Here is a 22,894-nt window from a genome sequence, read left to right on the forward strand (position 1 = left end):
TTATATTCAAAGTATATTGAAAATAATACAAACAAAATCTGTATCAAATAATAATAATCCGTCATGTCGTCCAGGGCAGAAACTTGACCGGAGGCCAGACGGGCTGGTTCCCCTGCCGCAAAGTTATACCCTTCTCATGCGTGAGTATAAAATCACACTTATCTCAACAACTGACATGTGATCATGGGGTGTGTAGACTTTTGAAATCCACCGTGTTGCCATCCAAAATAACACTTTAAAAGTTCGAACGTTTAGCAGCTAACGTCAGCGCGATCTCACCTTTTTTTTTTTTTCCCCCCGCAGAGAGCCACACCCGATCTGTCCGCTTTCAGCTGGTGAGTTGCATCATTTTAATACGTTGATAATTCAACATATTCAATGTATTTTCCGAATTTCCATGACACGAAATGTGCGGCTCGAAGGTTCGCGGGCCACATGGAGCGACCCGCCGCCAAGAACCTGCTCATGCCTCGCTCCGACGGGACCTACCTGGTGCGGCAGAAGGACGGCGGCGAGTTTGCCATCAGCATCAAGTGAGATGCAGCACAGCAGCACATTGATTGATCGATTGATTGATCCAAACGCTACCGATCAATTCTTGGGTTCCATATAAAAAAAAAAATTAAAAAATAATAGAATTCTTCCAATCGGCTTCAGCACCTTGTTGAACTTAATTTTAACGGCATGGAAGACGTTTGCCTTCTTTTTTTGTTGTAATTACATATAGATACCACAAGATGGTGGCAAAGCACTTTAAACCAGGCAGATTAATGCACATTTTTTAAACTAAAACTAAGACCGAAACTAACTTAAAAAAAAACAAAAACTAAAAAACTAAAAAAGAAGTTTGGGTTAAACACATTTTTTTTTCCCTTTTTTAAAATATTGTGCATAAGTAATACAATTTTTTTAAACTAATACCTAAACTAACTAAAAAAACAAACAAAAAGTAATAAACTAAAAAAAAATTGTAAAACTAAATTGTTTTTTTTCCTTCTTTTCTTTACAATATTACGCACAAGTATTTTTTTTTAAATGCTGCGCAGAAGTAATACACATTTTTTTAAACTAAAACTAATACCGAAACTAACTTAAAAAAAAACAACTAAAAAACTAAAAAAAAAAAAGTATTAGTAAAACTAAAAAAAAACTAATACTGAAACTAACTAAAATTAAGGGTTCATTAAATAACTAAAACTAATAAAAACGAACAAAACCATCCTGAAAAGGAATTAAAAGTAAGTAAATTTAAAAAACAAAACTCAACACAAAATAAAAACTACCTAAAATGAAAATTCCAAAACTATAATAACCCTGATACTCAGTAGTTTTATTATTATTATTATTATCTATATTTATTTTTGGGGCGTTTGACACCCTTTATTAACCAGATTTGTCTTGTCCTCATTGATTGTAATTTTTTCAAAACTAATGTCAGTAAATCGTTGTCGTACTTTTGTCAGGTTAAACATGGACATCAAACACATCAAAATCACCTCGATTGACGGCCTGTTCCGCATCAACGACAAGAAGGCCTTCAAGGGTCTGGTGGTGAGTTTTGGCACGAAGATTGCGCTTTGTTTTCGAACTCACGACGTATGTATGGTTGTCAGGAGATGATCGAGTTCTACCAGCAGAATTCTCTGAGAGAGTGCGTGAAGGACGTGGACACCACGCTGAGCACGCCGTACAAGCAGGCCGAGCGCGCCGACGGCCACAAGGCCCGCGACGCCCCCAAAGGTTTGTGCTTTCTATTCAAACAAAAAATAGTATGACGACTCGATGTGGTTTGTTTCACTTTAATTTTTTTATTTTTATTTTTTATACATATATATATATATACCTTGAACACACAACGTGGAGGTTTTTTTTTTATTATTATTTTTTATTTTTCTTAATAAAATACATTTTAAGTAGCAGTTATTTTTAGAAAATGATTAAAATTCTTATCTTAAATTGAATTAATCAGTGACTACGTTTAGGACAAAAGTATTGGGACAATGCTAATGATGCTATCAATGCTTGGCAGACATTCATATACATTTTTATTTAAAAAAAAAAATTGGATTGTTTTTTTTCAGTTATTTTTTTTAATATATATATTTTTATAAATATTTATATTTATATATATATATATATATATTTTTTTTTTTAAATATATATATTTTTTTATTTATATATTTTTTAATATATATTTATATATATTTTTTTTAATAATAGCAGGAAATTTACAATTTTTATACTCTAATTTAGAGGTGACATGGTTGAGCACACAGTAAGGACAAAAGTATTGTGCTAATGCTAACAACTGTAATGCTACATGCCTTAGTAAATAAGTATTTATATCCAATTTTTTTAATAATGTCAAGTTATCAACGTCTTATGTTTCTGTACAAAATGGATGGCTGGACATTTTCAAGCAAAAAAAAAACATATTTTTGTGTTGTTGCAAAGGACAACATTAAGGTATGACTCGACTTTGGTTTGTCGCACCGTCATTTTTGACTTTTTTTTTTTTTTTTGGTTTGTTTGTTTTGTTTTGATTCCAACGTTGTTCGCACGGCAGGAGGCGGCGCCCGCACCTTCGGCATGGCGAGGGCCAGGTACGACTTCTCGGCCCGCGACCGCTCGGAGCTGTCGCTGCGCGAAGGCGACACCATCAGGATCCTGTCCAGGAAAGGCCAAAGCGGCTGGTGGAAAGGAGAAGTCTACGGGAAGGTGGGCGGGAACACCACAAAAACAAAAACAAAAACAATTGCAAAACGTACACGCGACCAATCACAATTGTCTTTGGCCCAGGTGGGCTTCTTCCCTGCCAACTACGTGGACGAGGACTACTCGGACTACAGCTAACCTGCAGGTCGGGACTTCCGTGCACGTCTTCTCATCGTGTGAATAAATTTGTTTTGATGACCATGATTGTCTTTGTGGCAGGTTTTTGAGATTATTTTTAGTCATTGCGTCCTCCTAGAATGTCAAAATGACAAAAAATATATATATATATCTGGGATGTCCTCGTCAATACGTTTAATTTGAGGTATGACTTGATGTGGTACAAATTGCGACATGTCGTTGCTCCACAATGTTGTGTGCGTTTGTTTATTTCCCGGGTAGCTACACTGTCTTATTTGTTCTGCCATTCTCCATTAAAGTCCTCCTTTATTGTATTTTTTTTATATACGTGGGAGGAGACAATTTAAGCTCATTACACTCTTTACATGCGGTCAATCCACAATGTTGTGTATGTTGAAGATTGCATTCTGGGAGAGCTACACCATATATGTGCTTCTCAGTAATACTAGTTTTTATTACATTGTTTATGTATAGATGATTTCTTAAACAATTCCAGCCAGAGGATTCTGACATGTGGTTACTCCACAACATTGTGTGCATTCATATTCGTGTCCAGGGAAAGACCAGATCTTACTTGTTCTGCCATTTTCCATAAAAGTCCATATATTGTATTTTTTTGTATATGTGGAACAATTTCAATCAGCTTTAGACATGGTCATTCCACAATGTTTTGTACTTCTATGTTCCTGTTCCGAGAAGCTATGACATTTATGTGCTCCTCTAATATTTTGTTCTTTCTATGTGTAGGCAATTCTTTCACGATTCAAAGTAGATTCCAATGAGTGGTCGCTCCACAAGGTTTTGCGGTCCGTGTTTATGTTCTGGTAGAGCTCCACTGCTTATTTGTTCCTCTCTAAAAGTCATTTTGGATTTTACCGTTAACATGTGCAGTGTTGTGTACGTCTGCTTTTATGCTCCAGAGGCGCCACACTACTTACGTGTCTCTGTTTAACAGTTGTTTTTATTATTTATACGTTCAGACGAGTTAACGGCATTTCAAATAGACTATGACGTGGTCACTCCACAATGTTGTGTATCTGTTTTCATTCAGGGAAGCTGTGTCAATTTGTCTCTCCACAATCTTTTTTTTTTTTTTTTTTTTTGATATGTGGCAGCGACTTCTAGACTTGATTATATGGTCGCTCCACAACGTTGTGGGCCCCCAAGTTTTTCAAACAAATCCTTCTGGAAATTAATCAAAGTCTCATTTTGCACCACGATGGGTAAACAATGACTTTATTTCCAAAAGATTAAAAAACAAAAACAAAAAAAACAACAACGTTGTGTCGCTCGCAATATTGTTTGTTTGTCCTGGTAAATACTAATGATGTCATGTGACAGAGTGGTCCTCGCTCTTCACTGGTAGTACAACTCCAGGTTCATGCCGTCGTGGATCTCATCTGGAAGACTCGCAGTTAAGTCAAACGCGTACTCGTTGACATGTAAGGATGCACCGAGACTACTATCAGTGCTGTGGAGATACTATGCATTTCAATAATATGCAAAAAATATATATATTCTATGACATCAACGTATGTTTCTTTCTGTGCGCAGCACGCCAAGTGTGAAGGATACAGTCACCCAGCGACACGTGGTCCTTGAAGATGGTGTACCTGCACAGAGAAGCGGTAACAAATGAAAAAAAAAGAAGAAAAAAAAAGAGAGGAACTTTATACATGTACAATATGTCAATATGTCCAACTGGGGTCACTCAACCTGGCCAGGCCCCGCCTTTTAAAGACACACATATTTAAAAACTCAGATACTACAGTGTCAAACGTGAGTTTGGCCAACCCAAGTGGACAAAAGTAATACGTTTTTCTGACTCATTTTTTGGGGGGTGGGGGGCTTTTGAGTATTTTTTTTTTCTTTGAATGATTTTTTTTCTGTCATAAAAAGTATTCAGAAAAACTGGGGGGGGAACAGAAAAAAACAAATTCCAAAAAACAGCACCACCATCTCTTTTTTTTTTTTTTAACCTCTGAACTCCAAGTGAGTTGTCGCAGACCACTGACCTGTATATACGGGTGGATAACAGCCCATGCATACGCGCCAGTGCAAGCCGTTGAAGTCACTGGGCGGCCATCTTGTTACCGCCATCTCACGAACAGACGACTGTATAAACTATACGGTACAGTACAGGTGAGAAATATACAGCTCATCGCCAGTTAGTATACGGCTGGAGGCGGGGTGGGGGCTTTGTGCCGTTTTTTTTTTCTTCCCCTTGTTAAAAATAGCGACCACCCCAGCACACCCTGGCGTGTATGGACTATCGGCTATCTAGTCATATATACAGGTCAGTGGTCTGCAACAAGTCATAAAAAAAAAAATTACTCTGGAAAAACAGAAGTTGGTACTCTGCTTTTTGAATAATTTCTGTTTTTTTTTTAAATAATGTTTTTCCCTGTTTTTCTGAGTAATATTTCCTCCTGTTTTTCTAAAAAAAAAAAAAAAATCCCTGTTTTCTGAATATTTTTTTTGAATGGCAGAAAAAAATAATCAGTAAAACAGAAAAAACAAATCCGAAAAAAATAAATACATACTCAAAAATACAAAGCTCCCCCCAAAAATAGTCAGAAAAACAGGAGATTTTTTTTTTTTTTTTTCAAGTGAATGCAATACACTTCCGTATACTTTTGCCACCTCTTATTTAAGATAAGGAAGTCCATGGAGTTTTGCTTACCATTTTTTCAAGACTATTTTGTCATACCGCGTCCCCGTCTGGGCTGCGATGAGCTTCTTCAAGTCTCCGATCGTGTCCTCGGAGCTGCAAGGTTTGACTTGTTGAGGAAGTAAGTGCACATGTGATGTGACGTCGTAGTCAGCAGGAGACCCTCATCCAAAATTCATCAATTCTTGGTTTAATTACAAGACGTTTTGTCTTGTAGCATTTCAATGTAATTTAATACGATTTTGTCATCCAATGAAGGATACTTGCACTTGACCCGGACTTTCTTGCCCAGTCGATCGTTGCAGACCACCTCGATCATCTTGTCGTTTTATCTGTCGAGACAAACGTGTCACGAGTGTTAAAGCGTCACAAGCTGATATCATTGTTATGTTATGTTATGTTGCTGGAAAAAGAAGATTTAAAAACGCACGTCTTTCGTTCAGTGCATGCTAACATGCTAATGCAGTAATATGTGTTATTTACGCAAACGTTTCACAGTGTAGGCACGCTTGGGGCTACAATGGTAAACATTTGCTTAACATTATAACTAGTGTGTATGAAACTACTCGATATTACCTCAAAAGCCGCAGTCGAGTAACAAAATTGAGCTTTCGACGCTAGCCTACGCTACTGTGTTTAACCAGACTCTCGTGAAAAAGCTGCCTTAGCGTGTTTAAACCAATCAAATCGGTGCAAATAAATGATTGACAGCTCACATCGGCCAATTGTTTCTGGCACGCCCCAATTAAAGGCGGGCGTAAAGGTGAAAACAATCCGAGAGCCGTAAATGCATCAGTGGTTGTCGCAAAGTGATGCGAAGCCGTTAAAAAGCCGCTTTGGCTGGTTTAAACCAATCAAATCGGTGTTAAAAAAAAAAAAAAAAAAAAGATTGACAGCTCACATCGGCCAATCGCGTCTGACACGCCCCAACTAAAGGCGGGCGTAAAGGTGAAAACAATCCGGGGGCCGTAAATGCGTCAGTGGTTGTCGCAAAGTGTTGCAAACTGCCCTGGCGCACGGCTGCTCCATTTGAATTTGTCACTTTTTGGTGAGGAAATCCTGCGACGGGATAAGGGGCGAAACAATGGCAGACGAGGACGCTTTACCAACGGGCTGGGAGAAGAGAATGAGCCGCAACTCAGGTGACAAAAAAACAGGCGTGACGGGAGGCCGTAAACCGGCTCGCTGGCTCGCTACGCGATGTCATGTGCAACCTAGCTTGGGGAGCTAGCGAGCCAAAATCAGCATTGCGGCTGATTGATTGGCGCTAAGCTAAGCTAGCCCAGCTAAAGCTTGAGCGACGTGAGGCCACATGTGATATTACTTATAAGTGTAGTGAAATGTGACGAATACAGTTTGTTTTTGTCTTATCAAAGCTTGGAAATGATGTTGGCGTGCGTAGACGATCCGCCCTCCTGGGCCCCGCGTGACGTCACTGCGCCGCTCGAGCTCACCTGAAGACGATATGAAGGATTTACAGATAAAAATGATTGTTTTTGTCGTTCACCATCTATTCGTCCTTCACTAGTTACAAATAATAATTTTCTTTTTTTCCCTCTGTAGACTCTATCCTCAGCTATTCATTTGAGTTTGTTTTTGTGCTTTTTTTTTTGGGTCAGGAAAGTAGTAAAATACCTCTCCTCTGTCTGCAGGCAAGGTGTATTACTTCAACCGGGTCACCAACGCCAGCCAGTGGGAACGACCCGCTGCGGGCGACACCCGCGCCGAGCCCGACAAGGTCCCGTCCCGTTTTCATGCGCTTTTCGGAACTGTTCATAATTCCCTCAGAGCCCTAATGTGCATTTTATTTTATTTTTTTTGCGCGTCAGGTGCGCTGCTCGCACCTGCTGGTCAAGCACAACCAATCGCGCCGGCCGTCTTCCTGGCGGGAGCAGAACATCACGCGGTCCAAAGACGAGGCTCTCGATTTGATTCAGAGTAAGTCGGCAAAGGTCACGGTTTACGTTTTTGAAGTTCCCGGTAACGATTTTCGGGCTGTCGTCGCTGTTTTCAAGACTACATTGAACGGATCAAGTCGGACGAGGACAAGTTTGAGAATTTGGCCTCTCAGTACAGCGACTGCAGTTCGGCCAAAAATGGCGGAGACTTGGGACTCTTTGGCAGAGGTCGGTACACAAATGGACGCAATAATTGGCATAAATACAACAATTGTATTTTATTTATTTTTTTTTATCTAGAACATATATGTATAATGATTAAATATATACATAAATTATGTACATTAAAAATAATGGCTTACATGGAAAAATGAAGCATAGTCGTATTTATTTTTAAAATTAATTTAAAAAACAAAATTATTAACTCATTTATTGCAATTGTACGTGTGTAAATTGAGGGGAAAAAAATGAATGACAAAATTAAGCTAAATGATTTTGAAAAAATACAGCAAAAATTTACATTCTTATTATTACAAAAATATATATTTAGTTTTAAGAAGCATGTAACAAAATTACTTAAGTATATGATTTCAATAAAAATAAATTAAAATTGCACTTGCGTGTTTAAAAACAGCTACATTAGTATATCTGAAAAATAAAAGTATACAAAATAGTTTTTTTTTAATGCATTCAAAAATATAAAAAAAATAATTCATTTTAATTGAAAATATTTTTTTTCCCTTTTTTTTGCATTCAACAAAATGGGTCATTTCAAACTTGAGTTTGAAGAATAAATTAAACAAGTTATTAAAATTATGCAACTTAAAAAATACGTTCTGGTTATCTATCTTAAAAATAAATCATATGTACAATAGTGTTATTGCAATTCAACATTTTCTTATAGAAAATTTTAATATTTTGGCAAAAAGCAGCAAGTGATTAGAATTACATGCATTTTGAAATTAAATAATAATGACAGAAAATAAAAATTTAATCACTAAGTAAAAATATTTTTTTTAAAAGAAGTGCATGTTAATAAAAATGAATGACTGAGCAACAATGATTACAATTTGATACTTTTTTTTTTTTTTTTTTTTCACGCATTCATTTATTTTTGTGCATTCGCTTTTTGGCGCTTGCTTAAAAGTCAATTTTACTTTGCACCAGTAGGGGGAGTGCTGCAGCGTCTCTTCAAATAACTGTGTACATATTTTTGTGCATGTCGTCCACCTCAGGTCAGATGCAGAAGCCGTTCGAAGACGCCTCTTTTGCGCTCAAGATCGGCGAGATGAGCGGCCCCGTTTTTACCGACTCGGGCGTGCACGTCATCTTGCGCACCGGCTGACCGCACACACGCACACACACACACACACACACACACACACGCTTGCACCCATCTTGCTTGATCACAATGGATTCAAAAGATGAAAGGCCAATCGTAATATTTTAAAGACGCAATAGAACAAGATGAGAGCGCAGATGTTTGAATGTGCAAGTCACCAAAACAAAAATAAAAAAACCTTCTTGCGCTTTTGTTTCCTGCTGAGGGGGGAAAAAAAACAAACAAAAAGAATTGCTCTTCCTCTCGTGTCATGAAAGTTTCCCTGCGTAATCAAAAATGGTTAACGGCCGCTTTTAAATAAAACAATTCATCATCCTCCATGTCAACTGTCAAGCCGTCAAAATAAAAGTCCTCCATATTTTTTTGGGAAGTGTCTGTTTGTTGGCGAGCGTAGTGTTGCCATGGCAACATGTCCTTCCTTGCAACCCCTTTGGAAACACACATCGTGAATGGTAAAAGTAAAAAAAAAAATAATAATAATAAATGAAGCAAAATTACAAGAAGGTAAATTTGCTTGAGGTCAAAAATGAGTTTTAAGATCCAAAAAAAAAAAAACTATTTATCACTATCCGCCATTTTGGTTGTTTACTTTAGCCTTGAACATTTTCAGATCGGAACTGGGGACAAATCAACTCTGATATATCCGACTTCCGACCATCCTCGAATGCAGCATTACTTAGCTGTACTGATGTCACCGGCGAAGACGCTTCAATCAAATTTATTTTATTTTTTTATTTTTCATTTTTAAAGTATCATGCTTTTATATTTTAAGGTTTATTTACGTTTTGTTTTGTTTTGTTTTTTTACATTTTTAGACCATAAATGTTATTTTTGAACAATTGTAAAACGGACAATTTCCGGACAATCTTGTAGCGTGACGTCATCGGCAGGCGACCCGATACAATCTGGCAGCCAGATCACATATGATACCGACGCCGGTCAACGCCATCCCAATAAAGTAGCAAGTAGGGGTTCAATTCAATCCATGATGACGGGGGTTGATGTTTTGAATCCGAGTTTTTTTTTTTTTTTTTTTAAACCAATAAAGATTCGAGTGTCAAACTCGGCTTTCGCGCCCAAGTTCGGGTTTTCAGACGGACCTAAAATCGTTTCAGGTGTGTCGTGTGGCTGTCATGCGTGCTGCAGTACCAAGTGCGGCCTCTGATGGACGAACTGTAGGGGGGGCGCCCTAGAGCGTAAAATGGGAGTTGGTCTGTCTCGTCTTTTTGTGTGGGTGCGTTTGTGGATGCTGTGATCAAATAACGCGTGGAGCTTCGCCTCCATGCAGCATCCGGCATCACGTCGCATCGCCCTCCCACCGGGAGCACCGCGTCGCATTCCCCCGAAAGCGTTTTGACTGCACACACGTGGATCTCGTTTAGGACGAGAGGAGGAGGAGGGATACAAACAAAAGTGGATCTTTTCAAGGGGCAGTCAAGTTTGAAGAAAGAAGAAGAGGACGAATCTGAGGAGTTGTGACATGTGGAAGGTCGCGTCGCGTGTCCATTTTGGAGACATCCTTCCCGAAATGTGTGAAAGGGAGCGGACATGCGGCTGCACGACTGCTCGTCACTTCTCCTCGTCCTCGTCCTCGTCCTCACAACAGGTAAGCACCAAAAAAACCACAACGAAAATAAGAATATATTGTCGACATTTGCATTCACTTGTACCTCGATGACGGGTTCTGTTTGTCTTGAAATGCTGACCAAAAAAAGGAGCAAAATGTTTGTTTTTGCGGTGATATTAAGCAGGCCACAGATTTCATGAATTCGTCTGAATTTTTAAGAAAAAGGGAGATTTTCTTCATGGGATGTTTTGGTTTTACACTTGTTCGTGAACTCACCCAAACATTTATTTAATTAGAACAATATATAGATTTTTTTTTTTTTTATGAAAGATGATTAAACCCGAATTTTCTAGCTTCATAAACTGAAAATATTATCTAGCGTGATTGAAACCAATTCCAGTAGTTCCAGAAGCTAAGAAAGTAAACAGTTGATTTAAAAAAAAAAAAAAAAAAAAAACTGTAATGGAAAAAAAATTGAGATGATAAAATCTTATTTTTACATATTTTCATGTAATCGTACCTAATTCAAATTTAAAATTTTGACTCCAGACAAAATGTATACATTATAAAGGTATATAAAATCTTGAATTTTTTTCAATCACATCTGTTTAATACGGTTTGTCGATGCAGTGTGAAAACGGTATAACCAGATTTAATCCCGATCAGATCCATGTTTGGCAGCAGTGTAATGTGGCGTGTAAAATCTATAATTAATTTGACATGATGAGTTTTTTGGTTGGTATTTTTTTTATTACATTGTAATTTACTGTGAGCACTGTAAATACTATCAAAAACTGTAACCAGGTTTAATCCACATCAAATGCAGATTTGGCAGCAGTGTAAATGTGTCAGGTAATTTCTAATTGAACACATTCCGTTTAATCCTCTTCTCGGTATCTTTCAATCATGTCATTTGTGTTGCTTTCGATGTTATAAAGTCTTTGGTTGAGGTCTTTGCTCTTGTTTACATCCTGTTAGCCGCTAATGAGCTTAAACCTGCTTCTGAGACTACTTTGATGTCCAATTAGAGCTCAGAAAAAAAAAGAAAAAAAAAAAGTTTCCCTTTGAAGGGCCCTGTAAAGTCGGCCCTAAAGCGTCTGCTTCAAAGCAAAATGGCCGACTTCCTGTGCGTTTCACAGCATGGCTTTTTGAGACTTTTTCGTGCGTCTTGTCTTTGTGAACACGTGCGCCGAATTTCGTGACAGTCGGATGCATTGTTATATAATTGAGGATTATTTTACCTGGTCACATGACATATTGTCACCTCAAATTGTCGCTAGGCAGAATTCGTCAGGCACTTTAAGGATTGTAAGGGCAGTTTGATTTACCGCTACTCTAAAATGCTTGAACAGGTGAACCCGAATAAAATTAAACAAACACGTATTATTATTAACTCATTCAATCCCAAAAACGTGTAAAACCGTTTTATTAATATTTGTCCTTCTCTCCCAAAAAACGTATTTATATGATTTTGTTTTGTTAATGCAAGAGCATACAGAAGGCTTTGATGTGGCTTCTGACATGAAGAGGTGGCTTAAAGCAATGGTAGTTATTTAAAAAAAAAAAAATGTCCAGCAGGTGGCAGCAGAGTATAAGAGATCAGCCAGGGCCATGTTGCAACAAGCTCTTTTTGACAGTGTTTTCACCAGGAATGTGAATATTGGTGAAACTTAGCTATATTCTAATGCTAATTGCTGAAAACTGAAACGGATACAAAGATACTTTTTCTTTTTCTGGTGAATGAAGAGACTCTCATCTTTCTTCTGGTAGGTTCCATGTTTTTATAGCAATAGAACAAAATATTCTGTGGGCCTTGCAAAATCAGTCAAAATCCAGCAAAAGGGCCAAGTGGGTTGCTTCAATGAAAATGGCCGCCAGTCGATGAGTTAAGAAAGATTTGTTGCTAGGCGGAATATAAGGTTCCCTCGAAACAGTCGATAAGAATGATAAAACAAGTTTATCGTCATATTGTGTTCTCGCTTGTTGCCAGGCAGAATAGAATATCTAATGAGAAAGCGGTTGCTTGTTAGTCAGAAATTGAGTCTGCGTGACCCACCTGGATCACGAGAGTCCTAATAACATTTTGTGCTTTCACTCTGACCTCATTTGGGAAAACAAAACAGAAACAGTTGTGGAAAGTTCTTATCATGGCGTGTGAGAACAAGAACGAACGTGTGTAGACGAGTAAGACAAACAGCAGCTTTGTTATTTTGATGTCCTTCGTGACTTTCTGTTTTTGTGTCCCGGTCTCTCCAGTCCAGGAAGAAGCACGGAATTCCACAGAGGACCACGCCACCCCCGTCACACATTCCGACAGAGACATCCCCAGTCCGCCTCAGGCCGCGTCCGACGACACGAGCGCACCAGAATCCTATAGAGGGTCTGGTTCTGAGCCTGGTCCCGCCTCGCCCCTTCCCGCCTCTGGTAGGCCTGATAGCGAAGCGCTGCAGCTTCCTGAGGAAGTTGGGAACAATGGAGCGGAAACATCTGTCAGCCGCTTTCCGGAGACGGCGGTGCTGACCCGAAACAGCCGAACGACGAATCCGGGAATGCGAGAAGGGACGCGTGGGTCTCGCACATCTGGGCGGTCCGCTTTTCCAACTGTGATGTCATCGAAGATCAGGTGGATGCTGGGAGCGACCCCTGCTGGTGCCACAGAGACGGTTGATCTACAGAACCGCGGTCGGACGTCATCAAGTGGGTTGGAAGATTTCAGGAAACTCACTTCTGACCCTGTTTGGGGATCCACGTGGTCCCCAACGGGCTTGCCACAAAGAACCACACGACTGCCATATGCCACTGAGGGGCCGTCAAGGATCGCCGGTTCGACTGTGCCCACCATGGGGTCTGGAAGGATCCAAAACCCGTCCAAGTTGGAGGATGGGATGGGAATGCCCAGACTTACAAGCACAAAAACGGAGTCCAGAAGGGTTATGAATTTTGGGGTCTCCGAAGATGGGATGGGAACACCCGGTTACTCGACCCAGGTGGGGGTCCTCAGTTTGGGGGGCTCCGTGGTGGGGACGAGCGCACCCAATTCCTCGCCGCATGTGAGCACCACATTGGTGTCCGAAAGGGTTCCAGACTTGTCTAAAGACCAGAAGGGAATGGGGGACACGCCTCAGGCAGGGGTCATGAATTTTGGGGTCTCCAAAGATGGGATGGGAACACCCGATTACTCGACCCAGGTGGGGGGCTCGCTGGTGGGGACGAGTGCGCCCAATTCCTCGCCCCATGTGAGCACCATTTTGGTATCCGGAGGGGTTCCAGACTTGTCTAAAAACCAGAGGGGAATGAGATACACGCCTCAGGCAGGGGTCTTAAGTTTGATGTTCTCTGAGGACGGGACGGGAACGCCTGGACAGTCACTGCACCCAAGTACCGTTATGTCCTCTGGAGGGGTTGAGAACGCATCTAGCTCAGAAGAAGGGATAAGAACGGCTGCGATTTCCGAGGATGGAACGGGAACGGCGGCACGCTGGTCCCATGTGAGCACTGCGACTGCTTCTGAAGGGTTTCTGAGCTTAGGGGTTTCCCAGAATGAGACAAAAATGCTCGGACACTCGCCTGGAGCCTCTGAAGGCAGGACTGGAACGCCTAGACACTCGCTACATGTGAGCACCGTGATGGTCTCTCATTCTGAAGATGTTACGGGAGCGCCCCAAGTGGGGCTTCTCAACTTGGGGGGTTCCCAGGATGGGACAGCAACGCCAGAGAACTCGCCTCGTGCAAGCACCATTTTGGAATCCGGAGGAGTTCAGTACTCGTCTGGCGCAGAGGCAGCAACACTCGGACACACAACCCAGGTGGGGGTCTTGGCCTCTGACAATGGGACGGGAGCAGCCAGATATTTTCACTACGCAAGCACTGTGACGGTGTCTGGAGAGCTTGTGGGATTCGGAGGCGCTGAGGATGTGAGAAGAACGTCTGGACACTCACCCCGTGCGAGAACCGTGACAACATCCGGAGGGGTCTTTGGTTTTGGCGGATCCCGGAGAACAGACTATACCAGTTACATTACACCCTCCCCAGCTACCCTGAAGAACCCTGCGTCTCCGTCCATCCCGATCCGGTCTTACACAACCGCTGCCCCGCCCCCGATCACACATGGAACACTGACAACTGATCGAAAAGCCATTCGGGACGAAAACTCCGTGACAACGCAGCAGCTGATTCCCGGAGCGCAATCTGCTTCGACCCCTTTGAGTTCCGTGACTATCCTCGTCCCCAAAGTTTACGTGGTGCCGGACCAGCCTGCCGCCGTCAGAGGTGTGCGTGTGTGGATGTGAGCCAGCATGTGCCAGTGGTAGTTGGTAGTTGTGTGTACCGACTAGTTATGCATGCGTTTGTCTTGTGGTTCTTGTCCAGTGAAGTCCATCGAGCTGCTGCTGCAGATCATCGTGGACGACTCCAGCTCAGTTTCTGGTCCCGACCTTGAGGAGGGTACCAGCACATGGGTGGGTGGGGCTCAATTGTACACATCTTGTATCCTTTTTTTTTTTTTTTGAACTCGTTCAAACCCCAAAACGTGTAAATACGTTTTTAAATACTTTGTCCTTCACTCCCAAGAATGTATCCATCCATTTTCTTGACCGCTTATTCCTCACAAGGGTCACGGGGGTTGCTGGAGCCTATCTCAGATGGCTCTGGGCAGTAGGCTGGGGTCACCCTGGACTGGTTGCCAGCCAATCGCAGAACGTATTCATAATTTTTAAAATATTTATTATGAAAGAGCATACAGAAGGCTTTGGTGCGGCTTCTGACATGAAGAGATGGCTTAAAGCGGTGGTAGTTATTACAAAAAACATCCAGCGGGTAGCAGCAGAGTATAAGAGATCAGCTAAGGGCCATGTTGCAACAAGCTCTTTTTGCCAGTGTTTTCACCAGGAATGGCTGGGAGTGAATAAGTTAGTGGGTCTTTGTCTTGTGTAAATACCATCATCAAAGAATTTTGGGGAAGTAGTCATACCAAGATTCCAGTGGCAGGATCCCTGTGAGTTTGAAGCTGACGTTTGCTGATGGCGCTGTCCACGTTGCAGTTGGAGCCTTACCTGCAGAGGGCGCCGGGGTTCAGCCGGACATTGGGAGTGTGGGGCCGGTGAGTGATCGCGCCGATCTTGTGACCAGCATCACAAATTCATACTGAACAGGGCTTGTGGGTTTTTTTTTGTTTTGTTTTGTGACTCCAGCGGACGCGCCGTGCAGACGCTGCTGGAGTTCGACAGCGCGGGCGCCCTGCGCTGGCTCTCCGCCTCGGGAGCCTCGACGCTGTTGCGCCACACGGGACTGGACGAGGCCGCGCGCCGGGGGAGGAGCTTCAGAGGCTCCAAGGTGGTCAACGTCACGCTGGGAGGTGAGAGTACTCTTATCGGTCTGAAATCACTTTTGATACTTCTCTCTTGATATCGGCACAAAAGGAGTTTGTAAACTCTTGATGCTGGACTGGATAGATTAATCGCCCCAGGTTAGCTTAACGCTAGCTAGCTAGCTCACGGAACACAGATGGATTTAAAAATGTACTGAAAGTGTTTTTAAAAAAACCCAAAACAATCTGAATAAGAAAATCAGTTTTGATTGAAAGGATGCGAGTGTATCAAATTGAACCATGCTAGCACAAAAAGAGTTTGTAAACTTTGATGCTGGACTGGCGAAAATAATACTCACAGGTTAGCTTAGCACTAGCTAGCTGGTATCACAGAACACGGATGGATTTAAAAACTTGCTGGTTGTATGGTAAAGTTCATTCATGTTGTGAAATACCAAGAAACTCGCAAACTATTTGGCACTCTATTGAGTACGAGTGAATGTGATCGGACAAATGATGCTAAGCTAAGCTAATAGTTTGTACGTACGTGATGCAGGGGTGCAGGCGGACGTTTGCGATTGGTTGCTCGGGTGCCCGGCGGGCTTCCACTGTGTGTCTCGGACCGCCAACAATTACAGCTGCTCCTCCGTCTGCCATTTTGACTTCTGCCACCATCACGGCGTCTGCGCACACCACCCGAGGCAACTTCCTGTTTGTCGGTAAGAACACGCCCACGTGGTGAAAAGTCTGTTTGTTTTTTGTTTCCTCACTTTTTTTTTTTTTTTGGCGCGTCGTTCAGCTGCCTGGTAGGCGAGGACTTCTGGTTCATGGGCTCGCGCTGCGACGTCCGGATGACGCGCGCTCGTCTGGTGTGCACGTGCGCGTCCATCTTGGCGCTGGCCGTGGCCGTCATCGGCTCGCTGGCCTTCGTCGCCGTCAGACGCTACCGGGACGCTCTCATCCGGGCCAAAGTGGACCAGACGCGGAGCAGGTACCTGCCGCACGCGCAAGTCGTGCTGGTTCACTCCAGACCTGTAGGTGGGGGTAGTGTGCAGTACAAAATGGATGCCCATACATAGGCAGGTTTTTTGTTTGCTTTTGTTTTTTTTGCCTCACCTCTTTGTTGCCATCTGTTGGACATGGTGGGTTACTACTCCACTTATCCACTTATCCTTTTTTGGTACTAATTTTTTTATGGACTTTTTTTTTTTTTTTTTATGTAAAGATTATTTTAATTATTATTATTTTAGTTCACATTTTCCTTTTTTACAGGTACATTTATTTATTTTTACAGGTACATTTTTTTTAAATACATTTTTTTTTTTTTTTTTTTTTTTGCAGGTACAATTTTTCAAATCATGACTTTTCCAGATACAAATTTATACCTTTTTCTCGAGGTGCAATTTTTTATTTTTTATTTTTCTCAACAAGTTACTTTTGCATCATATTTACCTCCATAGAATTTCATTGTTTTCATTCTTTATTTCAAATTTGTTCCCAAGCAATTTCTCATTTACTTACTAAATTTGTTTACATAATTTTAATGATTGAATTTATTTTTATTACATTTTAACGCATGGTCAGTATTTTTAATATTATTTTGTAATTGATGGATGGATGCGTTTAGATTTTTTTTTTTTTTTTTAACTGCAGCCTCCAACTGTGGCCTCCAGATGTCACACTAACTCTAAAAATAAAAAAATATATTTTGTTTTGTCATTCATGCAGAGCAACTGGGCAATTTTTGGAAATAAAACATTGTGAACATTTTATAATTGGAATACAGTACTAAAAATATTTTCGTATTAATTCACCAAAAGAAATATATTCGTTGATAAAATTAATAACAAATTATATATTATTTTGGTAATTCTAGAGTAAAAATATTTGTAATTTAGTCAATCATGGAATTTTTTTTTTTAAGTAAAAAAAAAAAAGTAGTTGTAACAATTAATTTTAACAATATATTGTCTTTAATTTTAAACTAAACATTTCTTAGTACATTATAAAAAAAAAGTTGATTAAATGAATGGAAAATATAAATTTATGTACTTAATTCCAAAAATAAAAATACTTTAAAAAAAAAAAACCCAGGTGATTAAAAAAATGAAAATATAAAAATGATACAGTAAATGTCCTGTTAATTGTAAATGAAGATATTTTGCAATTGAGTCAATAAAAAATAATTTGTTGATTTAAATTAATTTGAAAAAAAAAATCTGAATAAATGTCCTGTTGATTGTGATATTACGTTGTCAGTCTAATTGTTTTTTTGCAGCTACCGGCGCTTCAACCATTTTGACGAGCTGTCGTCTCGCTTCTGGCCGCGCTCGGCGTCGGCGGCTTCCGCCGACTCGATGGACAACCCGGCGTTCACGCGCTCCGACGAGCTGCTGCACATGCGAGCTCTGGACCGGCCCTGCTGTTACCACGACGACACCCTGTCGCTCGCCTCCGCCTCCGCCTCCGCCTCGTCCGCGTGCACCGGACGCGCCGCGCGCCTCAACACCGTCTACCCCGACAGGTACGTACGTGCACACGCCACCCAGCCAGGTCAGATGTTGCCTTCAGGGACAATCGAAGCGACGGTGTTTGTTTGCGTCAGCTCTCAGTACGGCTGGCGCGGCAGCGAACTGAGCGTGGGCGACGGCGTGCTGGACTCGGGCAAGGCCAGCGACCTGTCGGTGTGCAGCTGGCCCGTGGAGCCCATCCACTGGACGCCGTTCCCGCTCCTGCGCCAGCTGGCCGCCCCCCAGCGCCCCCAACGCGCCGTGAGTACTCGCCAGCCACATGCTGCTTCACCAAATCCACATACAGCATTCAACGCATTTCCAATAAAACCATGTGGAAATATTTACAAATACAATTTGCACACATTTTTTTTCACCGTCCCATTTCAAGTTCAAAATGTTTCTCATTCAGAACACATTTCGAAAAATTTGTACGCTGCCCAAATTACATATTTTCACCAAGAATTTCCCACACATCACACTTTTTATTTTATATTATTCCCTCCTACTTCGTAGTTTCTTCAACAAATCAATGTTTTTCATGTTCCAAAAATTCCCATGACCCCCAAATTAAATATCTTTATTTTTCATTGTAAAATTCGACATTTTAAAAACAGTTTTCCAAAATATAATTCCCCCCCCCCCCCCCCACACACACACACACAATTTAATGCACAACACACCATGATAAAATATATATTTGTTCATGTTTGAATTTAATTTATTTTTTATTTATTATTAATAATTTTATTTTATATTTGTATTATTTTATGAATAATTCAGAATTATTATTTAATTAACTTCTGAATTAAAATAAATACAAAAATAAAATTTAAATTTAACAAAAAAAAAATCTAATTTACGTACAGTGTTTTTAGAATTCACATTTTCACTTTTTTTTTCCCATTTGATATTTTTAGAGCCTTATTTTAAAATAGAACACATTTATTTATTCATTTTTCCCTTAAATTTCCCACCACGACATCCCATGATTTTTTATTTTCAATTTCTGTACATACAGGAAGTATTCACGTCAACACTATTTTTATTAAGTGGGGGGGGGGGCATTTTTTATATAAATATTTGTAACATCCCATGACAAAAATTTAAAACAAATTCAGGAAATGCGTATTTGCAAATGTTTTCAATTTTTAGTTTGATCCCAAAGTGGAATAAAATTTTCTCACAATTCTACATGCAAGATTTTTTTTTTTTCTTCCAAATTTTATTCCAATTTTTGCATGTAATGCTAACTCATTAGCATCTGTCAGCTCAACTTAGCAGGCTAACTATAGTTTGCGTTTGTGGTGACGGTCGTCGATAGAACGTCGACTCCCCGTCGAACCGTATGCTACGTTAGCTTAGCGCGTTTCCTTGTGTTGGCCGTGCAGGTTCGGACCTCCAGGCCGCGCTCGTACTGCGAGGGCATGGAGCTGGTGGACATGAACCGCAGCTGGACCGCGTGACTCGGACCCTCTTCAAATGCTCTCACTGTTTGTGTATATTGAGCCATTGCTAAATAAATAAATACTTTATGACCAACACGAATAAATAGTATTATTTGTCTATTAAATTGTTGTAAGTACAAATCTGCAGAGGAGCTCATTTCTGCTAGTGAACGCTGACAATAAGAGCGCCACTGCCACCTATTGTAGTGGATGTGGAATTGCATTTTATTGAAATACGGCAAAAAATAAATTAAATAAAATATATATAATTTGTTTTATTTTTATATAATATATATTATATTTTTGTATTTTATTGTAGAATGTGAAAGTCAAATTAATCACAAAAAGTGCTATGTTTCACATAATCTGATATTTTGTAATTGATGGATGTATTTATACTTTTTTTTTTTTTTTTTACTTTTTGGGTTGTTTTTTTTAAACCTCCCAACTGTGGCCTCCAGATGTCACACTAACTCTAAAAATAAAATAATTTTTGTCATTCATACAGAGCAACTGGGTTGTTTTTTGTTTGTTTTTTTGTAAATAAAAATTCACCAAAAGAAATGTATATTAGTTGCTTAAGTTAATGACAAATTATATATTATTTCGGTAATTCGAAACTAAAAATATTTGTAATTCAATCAATAATCATGACAATGTTTTTTTTTAATATAAAAAATAACAGTAGTTGTTACAATTAATGTGACAAGTTTATAATTTAAAACTAAACGTATTTCTTAGTACGTTACAAAAAAAAGGTTACCAAAATATATGTATCGCATTAGAATGTAAAAATCTAATTAATCACAAAAAGTGCTATGTTTCACATGATAACCTGATAATTTATTTGTATTTTTTCTTCTGACGTACCAGCAATCCACTTCCGCTGTGTTATGAAACGCTCCATTTGACCATCTTCTGATTTTCACCCCCACCCCTTTCGACCACTTCGCCTGGAATGCCGGACCATAAAAGCATAAAAAGCGACGCCTGGGGGCAACGTGAAAACCGGTCCATGTGGATCCAGCCCGTTGGGAACGGCAACGAATGATGGCGACCAAGTAAAAGTTGCTAAAGAAGCTAATTGTTAGCTTAGCTTCGTTCCATATACGGTCTTGGAGCCAAGAGGCAGGCATGTGTGCGCGTGCGCGTGCGCGTGGCAACATCCACATGTAAGGAAAGGGATATTCATTCATTCATTCATTCATTTATTTTCTCACCACTGCTTGCTTGCTGGTCACATGACCCCCAGAAGCCGGCAATACATTCTTCTCCATCGCAAGTCACGTGACTTACTCACGCCGATATCTCCTTATATGGACGTCATCCAAAGGTCCTCTCAAAGGCACCACAGCCTGTGTGTGTGTGTGTGTGTGTGTGTATGTGTGAGTGTGGATTTGGATAATTCCCTGATTGGCTTGTTGACCTTTTAACCTCTCCCTGCAGACGACGTGTGTGTGCGTGTGTTTGTAAGCGGTTGTGTGTTCACTTCCTGTATACATAGAGGTGAAATAATGGTTAAAAAAAGAGAAAAAAAATCTATTTCCTGCCCCCGTGGCTGGCCATATGTCCTTATTAGGAACACGAAAGAGCGCCAAAGAGAATTCCTGCTTTATGGTCATTGTCCGGGCACGCGCACGCGCACATCATCTCTCATACACTCGGACAATTGCGAGTGGGAATCGCAAGTCGAGGTATTTAAGATCCAGGCGTGTCATCATCTTGCATTCCCATGACGTCACACCTGGATGTTGTCACCTACTGTGACACGCACACACTTGAAAAGAAGCTTCCGGTAATATTCCGCCAGCACGCCTTAAAAAAAAAAAGAAAAAAAAAAAAAGAAAAGAAAACTTCCTAAGGAGGAAGTTGATCCCAGGGGAAGTTTTGCAATTTTCATTTTAATTGGTTTTTGTTTCGTTTTGAGTTTTTTAAAGTTTTAATTCAGGGTGGTTCTGTTAGTTTTGATTCACTTTAGTTATTTAATAAATGTTTCATTTTAGTTAGTTTCAGTATTAGTTTTAGTTTTTTAAAGAAATGTGTATTATTGGGGTATTATAGTTTTTGATTTTTCATTTTAGTTATTTTTTTCATTTTGAGTTTTAGTTTTGTTTTGTTTTTAGTTACTTTTAATTAGTTTTCAGGGTGGTTTAATAAATGCTTATTTAATTTTCGCTATAATTATAGTTTTGTAAACGTAAATGTATTTTCAGTTAAGTTTTTGTTTTTAAAAAATCATTTTTGTTTTTATTTTATTTCGTTAACAAAATTATTTTTTTATTTTATTTATTTTTGGCTCAATGAGTCAAGTATCCCTTTCGTGCTCACAATTTTATTTTATTTTTCTTCTTTCAAAAAAGTTATACTTATTAAACAAGGAATCGGTATCAGGCCAATATCCGGCCGTATTTCACGTTTTGGGTCTTTCATGACTCTTGCCTGTTTACGATCAGGAACCTAAGGCACAACAGCAAGAATTTAATATTTTAAATTCATTTTCTTTTGTGTTGTATATAGAATGTCTATTTAATGAAGCAATGGAAAATTATCATTTATTTCTTGCAATTTTAAGGGGAATACATTGTGCTTATACGGGTCTTTCTTTAAAATGATCTGTCATTGATTTTTTTTTTGGAGGGGAATTCGCCGTACAGATAGCTTGTTGCTGTTTTGGCAATTTACTGGATGAAACTTGTCAAACTATAACGTACAAAACATAACAGTACATTACAATGATAATATTTAAAGTTTGAAACAATATAGATTTGTATCATTTACTACATTTAACCCTAAAAAAACGCTGTTAGCATAATGCTAGTTTACATGGGCGCTAGCATCGAAATGCTATGCTAACTAGCGCCGAGTAACTTATGTCATATTGAAACTTAAAAAGTCAATTCAATCATCAAGTCAATTCAATAATAACTGTGCGAGCCAATACTCTTCAAAATAGTACATACGAACAGACATATATTTATGGTGCCAAAATGAAACTCTGTAGGCTTCACCACTTTGGATTAGCTGTGTGGCCGCGTTGGAGCTTTGCTGAGGATTCAATGCAACTACGACGGCAGCACTCGAGGGTCAAAAATATTCAAAGGCGCAGAGGCCACGTTCTCTCACCAGAGGGCAGTACAGGGGGAGTTTTGCTTTGATGTCTTTGATTTGTACCCAGTTTTACGTCATAAAGCATGAATTTGGCCATTTAAACTTTTAAACAAAACCATATATATTTTTTTTTAAATCTTGTCTTTGGGAATTTGACTAACAAAATTATTATTTTTCTTATGAAATGGAAAT

At 39.9% G+C, this 22,894-nt stretch overlaps 4 protein-coding genes across 10 annotated transcripts in view; 3 read left to right on the top strand and 1 right to left on the bottom strand.

Annotated features, from left to right (window-relative positions):
* Positions 1-2,919, top strand: part of vav1 (vav guanine nucleotide exchange factor 1) — a 36,167-nt gene extending 33,248 nt beyond the window's left edge. For all 7 annotated transcript variants that reach the window (XM_077523652.1, XM_077523653.1, XM_077523657.1 and 4 more), the window contains 7 exons: positions 75-140; positions 304-335; positions 423-533; positions 1,464-1,551; positions 1,614-1,740; positions 2,567-2,718; positions 2,800-2,919. In XM_077523652.1, the coding sequence (XP_077379778.1) occupies positions 75-140; positions 304-335; positions 423-533; positions 1,464-1,551; positions 1,614-1,740; positions 2,567-2,718; positions 2,800-2,853 (630 nt within the window). In that variant the 3' untranslated portion in view covers positions 2,854-2,919. The remainder of the gene's footprint in view (positions 1-74; positions 141-303; positions 336-422; positions 534-1,463; positions 1,552-1,613; positions 1,741-2,566; positions 2,719-2,799) is intronic.
* Positions 2,920-4,060: 1,141 nt separating this feature from the next.
* Positions 4,061-22,894, bottom strand: part of ubl5 (ubiquitin like 5) — a 79,449-nt gene continuing 60,615 nt past the window's right edge. The window contains exons 2-6 of the mRNA XM_077523681.1: positions 6,101-6,147; positions 5,788-5,856; positions 5,537-5,620; positions 4,429-4,466; positions 4,061-4,253 (exon numbers count right to left, since the gene is read on the bottom strand). Coding sequence (XP_077379807.1) covers positions 4,210-4,253; positions 4,429-4,466; positions 5,537-5,620; positions 5,788-5,843 — 222 coding nt within the window. The 5' untranslated portion in view covers positions 5,844-5,856; positions 6,101-6,147 and the 3' untranslated portion in view covers positions 4,061-4,209. The remainder of the gene's footprint in view (positions 4,254-4,428; positions 4,467-5,536; positions 5,621-5,787; positions 5,857-6,100; positions 6,148-22,894) is intronic.
* Positions 6,483-9,125, top strand: pin1 (peptidylprolyl cis/trans isomerase, NIMA-interacting 1). The gene is made up of 5 exons (XM_077523679.1): positions 6,483-6,666; positions 7,177-7,262; positions 7,354-7,462; positions 7,540-7,650; positions 8,658-9,125. Exons 1-5 carry the CDS (start codon positions 6,609-6,611, stop codon positions 8,765-8,767), a joined length of 474 nt encoding a protein of 157 aa, XP_077379805.1. The 5' UTR covers positions 6,483-6,608; the 3' UTR covers positions 8,768-9,125.
* Positions 9,995-19,698, top strand: LOC144020973 (uncharacterized). Its single transcript, XM_077524908.1, has 10 exons — positions 9,995-10,370; positions 12,588-14,600; positions 14,700-14,788; positions 15,371-15,429; positions 15,521-15,684; positions 16,193-16,355; positions 16,436-16,627; positions 17,915-18,160; positions 18,242-18,407; positions 19,538-19,698. The coding sequence occupies exons 1-10, from the start codon at positions 10,313-10,315 to the stop codon at positions 19,610-19,612; spliced, it is 3,225 nt and encodes a 1,074-aa protein (XP_077381034.1). The 5' UTR covers positions 9,995-10,312; the 3' UTR covers positions 19,613-19,698.

This window comes from Festucalex cinctus, chromosome 6, assembly GCF_051991245.1.
Source record: "Festucalex cinctus isolate MCC-2025b chromosome 6, RoL_Fcin_1.0, whole genome shotgun sequence".
Taxonomy (NCBI): domain Eukaryota; kingdom Metazoa; phylum Chordata; class Actinopteri; order Syngnathiformes; family Syngnathidae; genus Festucalex; species Festucalex cinctus.

What these genes read in the sequence shown, in the direction of transcription:
- pin1 (XM_077523679.1), top strand. Translation starts at nt 6,609, where the DNA reads ATGGCAGACGAGGACGCTTTACCAACGGGCTGGGAGAAGAGAATGAGC. An exon ending in GGCTCTCGATTTGATTCAGA is followed by an intron (nt 7,463 to 7,539) that starts GTAAGTCGGCAA and finishes GCTGTTTTCAAG; the next exon opens with ACTACATTGAACGGATCAAG. An exon ending in CTTGGGACTCTTTGGCAGAG is followed by an intron (nt 7,651 to 8,657) that starts GTCGGTACACAA and finishes CGTCCACCTCAG; the next exon opens with GTCAGATGCAGAAGCCGTTC.
- LOC144020973 (XM_077524908.1), top strand. Translation starts at nt 10,313, where the DNA reads ATGCGGCTGCACGACTGCTCGTCACTTCTCCTCGTCCTCGTCCTCGTC. An exon ending in AGGAGGGTACCAGCACATGG is followed by an intron (nt 14,789 to 15,370) that starts GTGGGTGGGGCT and finishes TCCACGTTGCAG; the next exon opens with TTGGAGCCTTACCTGCAGAG. An exon ending in CCCAGCGCCCCCAACGCGCC is followed by an intron (nt 18,408 to 19,537) that starts GTGAGTACTCGC and finishes TTGGCCGTGCAG; the next exon opens with GTTCGGACCTCCAGGCCGCG.